General features: G+C 47.8%; 1 protein-coding gene across 1 annotated transcript; it reads left to right on the forward strand.

The window, feature by feature from the left end:
- The first annotated feature begins 2,045 nt into the window (after nucleotides 1-2,045).
- LOC135912795 (uncharacterized) lies at nucleotides 2,046-11,484 on the forward strand. The gene is made up of 2 exons (XM_065445344.2): nucleotides 2,046-2,396; nucleotides 8,693-11,484. The coding sequence occupies exons 1-2, from the start codon at nucleotides 2,123-2,125 to the stop codon at nucleotides 11,269-11,271; spliced, it is 2,853 nt and encodes a 950-aa protein (XP_065301416.2). The 5' UTR covers nucleotides 2,046-2,122; the 3' UTR covers nucleotides 11,272-11,484.
- Nucleotides 11,485-12,636: the final 1,152 nt, after the last annotated feature.

Raw genomic sequence — 12,636 nt, forward strand, 5'->3', positions numbered from 1 at the left:
GCAGGTTGAGCTATAAATGCACTAGGTATGTGCCGTTTTTCAGTTACCGATTTTCATGCCAACGCTTTAGCGAGATGTGCCATGAATACACTGGGTATGTGCCACTCTTCAATGAATCTGTCACCAAATTGGGTCATTGAGTATGCGTCACTGTGTGTGCTACAAGCGAGGGAACTGTTCTCAGCGTTCGCAGGAGAAGACGCGCCACGCTTCTCGTCTCGGAGGTCACGCGCGGACTTCTCGGCAGCGTCACTAGATGGCGCAGCGTTTCAAGAAAGAAGCGCTAGAGTGGAGCCCGGTTTCCACATGACGCGTTTCTCGGCGTTCGCACGCACCGACGCGCCATGCATCTCGGAGGCCAGACACAGGCTTCGCAGAGACGGAGCTAGATGGCGCCTAGTGTTCTTAGGAAAGCGTGAAAGAGGAGTCCCGCTGCAGTACACGCCTCATGCACAACTCGTTTAGACGGTGGTAATACGTGTTCTTGCGGAAGTGCAATGAAACCTCGCTACCATGGCAAGCACCCTGAAACCCATGACAGCTGAGACATCTGCAAGGGAAGGAGTACGGACACGGAGGTAGTCAGTGGCACTAACGCAATGCCAGAACGCTAACTCTTCGTTGAGCGCCTGCTGCCCGCCGGGATCTCATCGTTCATAAGGCGTTGCTGAGAGGAGCTAAGCTCGAAATGGTTATGCTCAAGCGGCATACGCCCATTCATAGCAAAGGTCTGTAAAAGCTATGGCGAAACGTTTTTCAGGACGTCTACTTCAAATTCTGCCTTAAAACCCGGCATTTTCTTGCTCCGGCGTTGCTATTAAATAATAAATTTTAATTCATCATCCTCATACAAAACTGCCTAGTTTTGAGACAGAGAAAGAGAGCAAATTACGAGCGAGAAGCGTTCGAAGGAGTTTGTTTTCTGTCTATGCGTTTTAATTACGAGCCTAACGTTTTTCGACGCCTCTCTCTGTTAATTCGCGCCGAAACGGGCGCCATCCCGCAGTTCGCTCAGCATGACCTTCGGCATCGTTCTGTACGTTTTCGGTGGCTTTTGTGCGTAGCAGCAAGTACACAGTGAGCCGTACAAACTGGGCGTTGCATGTCGAAACTATCCGCAACTGCTGGGCAGCTGGGTTCTCGTCCGCTGGATTGTGTGGTTACTAGACGCACGAAGAGCGAGATTCAGGCTGCATTGTTTAAGGTAAACGATTGAGAATTCAGCTTAATACGCGGCGACTGCAGCAGGCGCAAGTTCAAGAATTTTTGCAAGGATAGATTCACTTACAGCAGTAAAACGCACGTATCAAATCAATGACACGGCGCTAATTGATAAAAGCGCTACTCAGCTGCGTATCAGAGCAATGAAAGAATTTATTTTATTCAATGTGAAAACGAGGCGACACGCCTGTTGATCACATAAAGAAAGCAATGACGCGCTAAGAGGCGGATTTTGAACTTGGCTAAAGCCCGTTGGCGGGCTAGTTGGTTAGAATCCATGGTAGAGTGTATAAGCGCGACTGTACGAGGACATAGGAAGAAACAGATGCACAGACGCAGCGCTGTGTCTGTATCTGCTTCTTCCTACATCCTCGTACAGCCGCGCTTATACACTCTACCACAGATTTTGAAGCAAAGTGATCACAGTGGCCATGTATATCTTTCACCGTGGCGATCGCTACTTCGACAGAACAGACGAGTTCAAGTCGTACAGCTTGCGTTCATCAAGATGGCTGTGATCACAACCCGTCTCTTCTGGCGGGCTCGCGCTACACGTGAAACACGAAATGCTTATTCTCAAGCACCGTATACGTTCATTCACAGCAAGGTTCCGTGAAAGCCACGGAAAAACATTTTTCAGGACCATTGCTTCAAAATCTGCCTGCCCAACAGACCTGCCCAGTTTCCCTACCTCCTCGCCAAAATTTCAGTTCCATGACTGATTATAGTTATTCGATGAGAGTTGATTTTCAGGGGCGGTGTTGCTCACGGGCACCGATGTCCGGAGTTCGTGTCCGCGATCAGGTAGCCGTGGGTGAGAATATTGCTTGGTCAGTTCCTTGTAGTGGGTGCGTGCCACAGCTAGGGAACAATACCAAGAGTGACAGCGGCGGTTCCGAGCATGACGCAGCTCATTGGCTCAAGCGACGTGCCCAAGCCGGATGAAACCGATGTGGGTAGCGGTCACTCTGGCTGCACGGTGTGCGGGTCTGCCGACAACGACAAGCAGTCAGCAGGTGCGGTCGGTGAGACCAACAGCGTGCCGCCCGAACGTCGCGCGGGGCCCAACGAAGCGGTCGCCGTCGCCATGGGAACCGTCGCTGATCAGTCGGACGACGACCAGCTCGGGCGAAGCGGCGAGATGCCACTGGCTACACCAGACACCGCTGGCGAAGGTAGGCGTGTAGTTGGCGCTACTCCTCAGCGATGCGCGAGGCGGAACCTGAAGAACATGCAACGATTAATCACATGAAGCATCAGACATAATCTTTGTTACTGAGGAATCTGTGAGACTTCCTTTGCAACGTTATGTGGCTGCAGTTGCGAGCAACTTTCGCTTTCCCTTTCCGGGCGAATATATTCGAGTGGGCCTGAGTTAGCAGAACACTACAAACGCATAATGAGTTAGGCTGTATTAGTATATCATAAAAGAGTGAGCGGGGATATTTGATGGCAAAAAATGGAAAAGTCGGCCTGAGTACTGTGCCTCTGGACTGCTACTTTACACTGGGAATGGGTTTGAAGGGGCAACAGAGATAGGATGCCAATAGGAGGGAATTTGGTATGATGTTGATTAGAAAGTTGCACAATTCTCTTACTCTTCTGCAATACGTAATCGGCAGTTTTTACTGTGGGAGGATGTTTGTTTAACTACAAAAGATGCAACAACAAAACACAAGTAGCGACAGAAGCCGCATGGAATTTCTTGCACAAACTCACCATGGCGCCATGGATTTTGACAGCGGCTACTCGAGAAAAGAAAATTGTCTGTCTGTAAAGTAAGGCCTACGTTGCATTTCAAAGTATGAAAAACTTCCACTAAACAAGTTCTGAGAATTTTCGCTACGCCCAAGGGGATCCAAATAAAAAAAAATATTCGAAATTCATGATGTCACAATGATATACAGTTGTTTAATTTCGGGGCGAAATTCAGGAAAGGGATTGCTACCTTTCATTTTCCCGACAAATTAAAGAAAGTACAGTTATAAACACATACGTCATCTAAACTGATCTGGCCATTTTATTTAGTGTTTCTTTAACCAGACAACAAAGAATATTCTGAGGACGTGTTCGAAAATGTCCAAGCGTTCAAATCACCTTGCAGACATCAGAATGTCCTGATGATGTGCTGAAAATGTCCAAGCGTCCTTCTACTTTTACGGACGCCACAATGTAATGACGACCGGCTCAAAAATGTTCAAGCTTCCTCATCTCATGCGGACCTCAGAATGTTCTGACGACGTGCTAAAATATGTCAGTGTCCTTATTATCGTGTGGATGTCAGAATGTCCTGACAATGTACTAAAAAATATCGAAGCTTCCTCCTACTTTTGCGGACGACAGAATTTCCTGATTACGTGCTCAAAAATGTCCAAGCCTACTCATTCTCGTGCAGACGTCAGAATGTCGTGAGGGCATCCCGAAAGTGTCTATGCGTTCTGATCCCCGTGTGGACATCAGAATTCTCTGACGACGTTTTCAAAAATTTGCAAGCATCCCGATCCACAATGTCCTCAGGGTGTTCTGAAAATGTCCAAGCGTCCTCAGCCTCATGCGGACGTCACAAAGTCCTGACGAAGTGCTCAGAAATGTCCGAACATTCCCAACGTCCCTCCCGTTCCTAACGCCATCCTCACCTCCTGGGAGGAGCGGGTGACCGACACGACGGCGACTAGCCAGCAATGGCTGGTCGACCGTGCCGAGGTGGTGGCTGCTACCTATGCGGCCCGGGCCTAAGGGCTCGAGGCACCTTCGAGGCACAGCTGTTCTGCACGATCTTGCCTTAAAGTGTATTCCCTCAATCATCTCGTGTAGCATAGAAGTCGGACACTTGCAACGTCGCTGGCGACGCTGCTCGTCATGCTACGGTTGTGAGAAGCCTGGTAGCTGTCAGTGTGCTGTTTCCGCTCACTGACAGTGAAATCGACGAGTCCCTTCCAAATCTCCTTGAAGAGGCGCAACTCCAGGTGGCACTAAAAATCTCACTGTTGAAACACCCTAACCATATTCCGCAGGAATGCGTTCTAGCGGCAAAAGTGCAACTGAGTAATTACAAGCAAAACTGACAACGGCGAAGCTGGCACTCTTCTACAAAGGCAAGAGTCCCGGTCGAGAGTGAAGCAGGCATGCCTTAGTAAATCTCTACTTTAATTACTACATGGGAAAGCAAGTCGACGTCGTCCACGTCGTGTGGGAGTGGCAGCCTTGACCGAACATCGGCACAAGATTAGACAGGCTGCTCCCAGCCCTCCGTCATGCAAGTTTGGCGCACTGGACGAGACTAACGTGGGCGCCGCAACACACAGAATCGAGACACGTCCCTGTATGTGCATTGTAACAGGCCCCTTACCCTACCTTCCCGGATGATAACCGCCGATATGGGATGTCGTGCCCGTTTGTGTCGAACAAAACATTTTTACCAACTCCTCGAAGCTCTTCAAAACATCTCTGTCTCCTTGAACCTCTTTTGCAGCCGCACTTTGCAACCTGCCCCCAACCAACGCCGAGGAGCCACGTCATGACATCCTTCTTCGTGCGGTGTCTGTCACAAATTGCATATCCTGAGAAAGCATTGACGCGACGCTCTCTTCCCTTTATTCTCGGACGGCCTTTTCCTTCCTAGCGATTCATACAACAATGAGCCCAATTTGGCTTGTCGTTGTTGCCGAGTCCCTGGTGAAATTCGTTCGTTGCTCCTTCTGGGAATTGGCGTTTCTATTTTCTGTTTAGAATACCCAGCCCTAACCTAATAAGAAAGTATGGTATTTTTATTCATATGTCCTAACTCACTTCGGAAGCAAAATCTACGTAAAATTATTTCGCTATCACGATCGTAGCTTAGTGCAAGGAGCTCGCGTCGTAATGATTCATGGTGACGACTTTATGACAATTTATTTTTTAAGTTGTTAATGAACTGAGCCATACCCCAAATTATGTGTGGAGCTACAATGCACACTATGCAGGGTGTTTCAGCGAACACTTTCAATTTTTTTTACAAAATTGCCTGTGGCACATAACGCAATTCTAATCCATGGGTTGGTTTGCACGAAGAGGCGGGCCTTACTTGCACAAAATATTGAAATGCGTAATCGAATTATTAACAAAATTAACTAATTGAGTTTTTCACTAGTTACCTTATGGTACATATTGCAATTTACAAATTCTAGCGGGTGAGACTGCAAGGTATATCCATTTGAAGATAATTGTATGAATGACACCATTTACGATATATGCATTAGTAGGATCTTGATGAGGGCTAGTTGGTTCATACTTAGAACTGAGGTGAAACAGCGCGAAAAAGACGAGGACACAAGGAAACAAATGCCACAGACAAGCGCTGACTGCCAACTGGAAGTTTATTTGAAAATCACCGGACATTTATAGCTTCATCAGCATAAGCATGCGCACATCAGTCACAAAAACATCTGCAAAACATCATTTTAATCTTTCTTCCAAAAATGTTATTTCTTTTCCCGACAAGGCAAGAGAGGGAGTGCTCACACATTTATCGCCTTCCTTTCTTATATGAAAGGCCTCTATTATCTCCCTTTCCTTCTTGCTCTTTCCTTTCCCTATGAATTTAGTCTTTTCAAATATGGGGGTGCATTGACACTTGTTACAGTGTCCAGCTAAATGACTACCATAGCCATTCTTTAGGTTAGTGCTGTGCTGACGAGCTCTTTCATTGAAGCCCTGTCCCGTTTGACCTATATAAGATTTTCCACAGCTCACTGAGTGCAGGCGCAATGTCATCTATCAAATACCGCTAAGCTGCGGAAAATCTTATATAGGTCAAACGGGACAGTGCTTCAATGAAAGAGCTCGTCAGCACAGCACTAACCTAAAGAATGGCTATGGTAGTCATTTAGCTGGACACTGTAACAAGTGTCAATGCACCCCCATATTTGAAAAGACTAAATTCATAGGGAAAGGAAAGAGCAAGAAGGAAAGGGAGATAATAGAGGCCTTTCATATAAGAAAGGAAGGCGATAATTGTGTGAGCACTCCCTCTCTTGCCTTGTCGGGAAAAGAAATAACATTTTTGGAAGAAAGATTAAAATGATGTTTTGCAGATGTTCTTGTGACTGATGTGCGCATGCTTATGCTGATGAAGCTATAAATGTCCGGTGATTTTCAAATAAACTTCCAGTTGGCAGTCAGCGCTTGTCTGTGGCATTTGTTTCCTTGTGTCCTCGTCTTTTTCGCGCTGTTTCACCTCAGTTCTAATTACGATATATGCGCCGTCAAACTTGCGGTAAAAATGCACTGTCATTCCACTTACTTTCTTAACAAACCGTCGTTTTATTCATTGAATCACAAATAGAGAGAGAGAGAGAGACGGAAGAAAGGGGGAAGGCAGGGAGGTTAACTAGATGGGAAGATCCGGTTTGCTACCCTGCGCAGGGGAGAGGGGGAGGGGGAGGTAAAGGGATAGCAAAGTAGAGATTGAAGCATAAAAGTAACTGGAACGTCAATGCGTTTCTCCACAAAGTTCGGGAATTAATATCTCGAAACTGGTGTCATCCTGAGAATTCGTTCTAAGTAGATCAGCCTCTCGAACTCCCTGGCAAGAATTTGTAAATGGCAATATGTGCCATAAGGCAGTAAGTTAAAAAACATAATTGGTGTTTTTGGTTAATGAAGCGATAATTGACTTCAATTCTTTGTGCAAGTAATGTGCGTTTCTTTGTGTAGTCCCGCTCATACACCGGAATTGAGCTATCTGCCGCAGGCAATTATTAAAAATTTTGAAGGTATTCGCTGAAACAGCCGGTATATTTGGTTTAGGCAAGTCCCATCTTGTAGTAGGATTATTTAGGCGAAGTGCTCTTTGCTTAAAGCCCCTCTTTGTTTTTTTAATACATAAACCACGCCGCTTCATTTGCTTCCTCTGTCAAGGCAGTGCGCTTGTTGGCCAGGATTGTTCTTCTCGCCCCTGTTTCTCCACATACAGACATAAGTGCAACGTACGGCGGAGGAATGAGACCATAAAATTGACAGGAACCTAAGTATCCGTACGTGATTTGACTGCGAAAGCAATGCCTTCAACTCCACCTTAATCCACTTTATTCCACCTCAATCTAACTTGTCCTAATTTCCACCTACGTAAATCGACGTTAATTCACCTTAATCCACTTTAATCGACCTTAATTTTACATCTTAACTCGCCTTGATACATTTTTTACCAACCTTAAACAACTTTAGTCCACTTTAATACGCTTTGCTCCAATCTGTACCAACTGTTAGGTTTCTTCTCCTCCATGTTTTGCAGGCAGCCGATTCTTCAAAGGTTGTTCGTCGCCGTCCGGCGACATTTTGCGCTTAGAGAGGCCAACTTAGGAACACATAGGTTTATTAGGACAATGTAGTACGCGTCGCTTAGCAGCGGTCGATTATCGGCTCGCTCGCCCCCCTCCCCTCTCATGCCTACACATTCATTTAAATACCCTTGCCAATCGGGGCGGTCTGCTCGCTCACATTCTACCAATCAGTTTTTTTTAAAACGTAGGCAGAACCATCAACAAATGCAGACTGTGACTTTTTTGTCCCCTTTTTTGTCTGGTTTTTGTAACACACAGACCAACATCCCTTAAACGAACGACACATCATGGTCCTCTTGCTCGAGATTCACACGCCTCGGTGCAGCCGGCCCGGTGTAATGGCATGCAAACGAATCGCCCCGCGAGCCACTGACCCCGGAAATGCAGCAGAATCGTTCTCGCGCGTGAGTATGCGCCGGGTCTCCCGTTAGATACGTATGCTCGACGGCGTGAACTGTCTATCTCCCACACCGCAACGGGAATGCTGCCGCAGCGTCTTTGTTTGTGTTAGCTCACAAGAACGCGCCTGTGTGCCGCTGAGCGACATGCGCGCGGTGAGGCGGTTGCTTGGCTTCTCGTTACGCACGCTCCTCCTTCAGATGTCCATATACCTTGGGCACCGCAGTGGAAGTGCGCCATCCCCAGCGGTCCCTGTCTCGAAAAGCAGTGCAGTTCTAAGAACACAAACGACCGTCAGCTGCGAAAGAATAAACAATCTGCACGAGTGTCATGCATGTTGTTCCCAGGTACTAGCGTGGTGCCGTTCGATGCATGCAAGGCTGCTTATGTCAGCGAACTTCACTCCACCCTTATTACACTTTAATCCTCCTTAATCCACTTTAGTTCACCTTCACGGCCTGCTTTCTTTCTGCAAGAACTGTACGGTATGGCCGACTGTATGGTATACTTGTTGCGGCAACTGTAATGGCCTACTTTCTTTCGGCACGAATTGTACAGTACAATTCACTACTTCACCTTAATTCCCTTTACTCCACCAATCTTCTGTATTGCTACTGACGTCATACAATACACCGATGACGTCAGTGGGATGATGATAATTTTTTTACCACTCATTGCTGAGAATACCGGCTTTTCTGGCTCACCAGACATATAATGCATTCGCATTAAAACGCCTTTCTCGCGGCTTCCAGGTTACAGCCACGGTGGCATTCACGGCTACGGAAGCGGTACGGAGCCAACGGGAGCCACCTTTTGTCCCAGTGACGCCGACTGCAGAACACACGAGCACGGTGGTGACAAGGCAGGTGCTGCTGCGTCAGATCACGCCGATCACGTCTCACAGCCTGTCCTAGCTGGCACACGCTCTTCGTCCGACAAGTCTCTGCCAACTCAGCACTCCAACGAGTATAAGATTGACTCAGGTATGACCGGTGCTCGCCGTGACGATCCGCTTCTCAGGGACACGCGCAGTGAATTGGTTCCCAGCAAGAGCACTCAAGCGTCAAACCGCATTCATGTGCATTCTTCAAGAGACAAAAACAGCGTGCTTGAGTTGCGAGACCTTTCGATTTTGAGGAACAGAAGCAATGCCCTCAGGAGCAGCGCCAGCGAGAGCAGGTGCGAGTGTCCTGCTCGGAAGAACTCAAATTCGCCTAACTTACGGCTGAACCAGAGTTCTTTTCCCGCCTCGCACCAGTGTACCGAGACAGGAAGGCGACGACCGAAGCAAGTCCTGTCAGCGGAAGAATGCCGTGTGTCCAGGGGAATGCTCGAGAAAGACTCGACTAGCCGGAAGCGAAAGCTGTCTTCTCAGGCTATCTCTTTGGACCTCAAGGAAGCGACAGTGGCTAGCCTAGCGCTTGAAACTCACAACCGCGTTACGAAAGACGTGGTTGTCTCAAAGCCAAAGCATGTGCTCTCCGTCATACTAGACACGGAAGACACCAAGAAGGCAAGCACATCATTCGACGATGCCGATAAAATTTGTGTCGCTGAGATCCAATTGGACAAAAGATCACATGCGAAAGATGAATGCGCTGCCGGTGTTTCTGTCGTATCGGAAAGCAACACGTCTTTCGCGCCATTGGCAGAAAGCAATATTAGAAGTGAGGCTAACGCAAACCACGACCCAGTTCACTTCGCGTTCCCTGAAATGGAAGCTGACGTCGATATCGCGTGCGCTGCAAGAATTGATGAATCCGTTACAGCGCGCACCTCGAGCGCCAATAGCATCCCGAGCACAGAGCAGGACAGCGGAGTCACAGCGCAGTTCTCAACATCGCTAGAACAGAGCGAGAGCCTGCCGCTGGAACTCGACGCTGAAAGCCGAAGCGCTTCTACGCAACCCGAAAATACAGTCAACCACCAATTGCGCGACGAAGCAGCCAACGACTGCCTCGCTGCTAGATCAAGCGACAGCGCTCAGCTATCGCCGAAGCCCGAGCTCTCTTTCCTCTTGTCCGACGTACTCTCCGGCTCGACGGCTAATACAAACGTGTCGTGGAGCGCTCTCGACGTTCTATTCCGTGACAGCCCGGCAATAAGCTTGTGGGCGGGCCCGCCGACAGCTGCCAACGACGCTGCGATTGTGGCTGCAGCCGAGGAACGAGCAGCGAGAGGTGTCAGCGTCCCCGACAGGCCGACGTCGCCAGAGACGGACGACGCCCGGACTCCAAGTCCATTCGGCCGCGCGAAGAGAACGGTCAGCTGCCCGCTGTCGTTTGACGCCGAGTCCGTCTGCTACGAAACGGGTGATCAGGAGGCGTTCACACCTCGCCAGAGCAACTCCAACTGCTGGTGCTGTGACAAGGGCGAAGGCGGTTTAGGACACAAACAGTCGTCAGCTCACATGCCCGTCGAGGAGTACCTCAGGCTTAAGGAGCGGCTTGACCAGCGTCCTCACACGCCGGCTCTCTGGGAGGACTCCAAGAGCACCCGAAGCGATCTCGAGCGAGACATGGACATGGCTACGCTGAACTGCTCTGTCGCCGGCTTCGAACAGTACAGCCGCGTCGAGCTGTTTAGTCACGCGAACCTTATTCCTGCGAAGTTGCGAGCCGTCGACTCGCTCGAAGAATGGCTGAACGAGGGGGTCGCAGAAGGCTACGAAAAGTACACCGACGAGCGATACGGCACTTTGCAGACTTTGTCGCTCGTGCCAAACGAAAACAGACATTGCGATGCCGTATCTATCGATAGCGATCGTAGCCAGATTGCCATAGACGATGCAAGGAGTAGGAAGCCGAGAACAGGGGCAGCCACTCAAGAAGAAATTAATAACCTCAATCAAGAAGTTGTAAACACTGGTGACACGACTCCAGAATTGATTTCAACTTTAGCGGATTGTGGAGAACCGGAAGCTCTGAATATCTCCAAAAAGAGCCCTAGTCTTCAGGAAACAGAAAAGAGAATATGCGAGCCGAAAGGAACTGAATCCATGGCTGACGGTCCAGCGACAGCTACGACTGCTGTTAACGAAGATTTGACTCTACTTCCCAGTGTTCACCCAGCAGAAGTGCTAGCGGTCAGCTACGTGAACACTAGTTACAGCGGCATACGGCTCGCTGAGGCCCTCAACGAGTACGCGACAGGTTTGAGCCTGAAGGACGTGGTGTTCATACCTTGTAGACCAACTCGTACAGGCGTGACGCCGATGCCACGTCTTGATGACGTAGATTTCTTGAAGTTTGTCCCCGACGACGCTTTCTCCGTACACGAGTCACTAGCCAGGATGCCAAAGATCGTCTGCAAAGACACATTAACGAAGTAGAAGCTGTCGGTGAATTTCGGATGTAAGGAATGCTCTTCTATGTCTTGGAAGACGTTAGTTCACGTTTCTACCAACTTTCGTACTCTATATTCTCGGCATACCAAATTTGCTATAAGACGAAGTGCAATTTTCGTTGGTTAGAAAACACATATTTAAATCGACATACGTGCATAATTATTTACGCAACAATAAAAGTAAAGGGCACATCGGCTATGCGATCGACATCTATCATGACCTTGAGTATAAGATGAGAGGAAACGTTTTCGCATTTTGCATCCTCCAGAGAGCGTATAATAGCGTATTTCGAAGGGACCTAAATCTCTTTAAATTTGCGCGTTTGCGAAGCCTAATTTTTATGCTTAGCAGGCTATTCCATGCTCCAGCTAAAGTGTAAGAGTATGCGGAACGATTAACACGAATGAAATAAACGAGCTTTTGCCGAGCGACATCTGGCACGTTTTTGAATAGGCCAGACCTCCTGCGCCTGGCAGGCTGCCTTTATGATACAGGTCTTGCTTATGAAATAAATAAATAAATAAATAAATAAATAAATAAATAAATAAATAAATAAATAAATAAATAAATAAATAAATAAATAAATAAATAAAATAAATAAATAAATAAATAACTGCACATGTAACAATCTATCTAAAGTGAAGCTTTAATGAGCTGCTGAGCACGAGGTCGTGGGATCGAATCCCGGCCACGGCAGCCGCATTTCGATGGGGGCGCAATGCGAAAACACCCGTGTACATAATTTAGGTGCACGTTAAAGAACCCCAGGTGGTCGAAATTTCCGGAGTCCCCCACTACGGCGTGCCTCATAATCAGAAAGTGGTTTTGACACGTAAAACCCCATAAGTTTTTTTTTGAAGCTTTAGTGAAGCGGTTAAGTAAATGCAATGCAACCAATGGCGATGCGTGCAATTTTGTTTAAATGCGCACTATGCAACGTGTATCCTCGTGTAATTTTTATGTTTATGCACTACACCACTCACAAGTGATGCCGATATGGAAACACCAAATCCGACGGAGGAACAGTGAGACGTTTACGCAGTTACACCACGAAGGTGATGCTTGTCGGCTCTCTTACATTTCTAACTTCACCACCTCCAGTATAGGGTAGCAAACCGCATTTTCCCGCTGCCTTTCGCTTTGTCTCGCCTTGTCTAAGGAAGAATGGCCCCGATAGGTGCAGGCACGGAGAAGACACAAACCTTTAGCTACATTTAAGGATTTTTGTACCTTTGTGTCACAGTGGCACGTAGTAAATACGGAGGGATATTCAAGAATATGGATAGTATGACCATCAGCGCTAGCTGTAAATATTTAATTAGTCACTTAAGCTTCGCTTCGCAAAGATTC

The sequence above is a fragment of the Dermacentor albipictus genome, chromosome 2 (genome assembly GCF_038994185.2).
Source record: "Dermacentor albipictus isolate Rhodes 1998 colony chromosome 2, USDA_Dalb.pri_finalv2, whole genome shotgun sequence".
NCBI lineage: Eukaryota > Metazoa > Arthropoda > Arachnida > Ixodida > Ixodidae > Dermacentor > Dermacentor albipictus.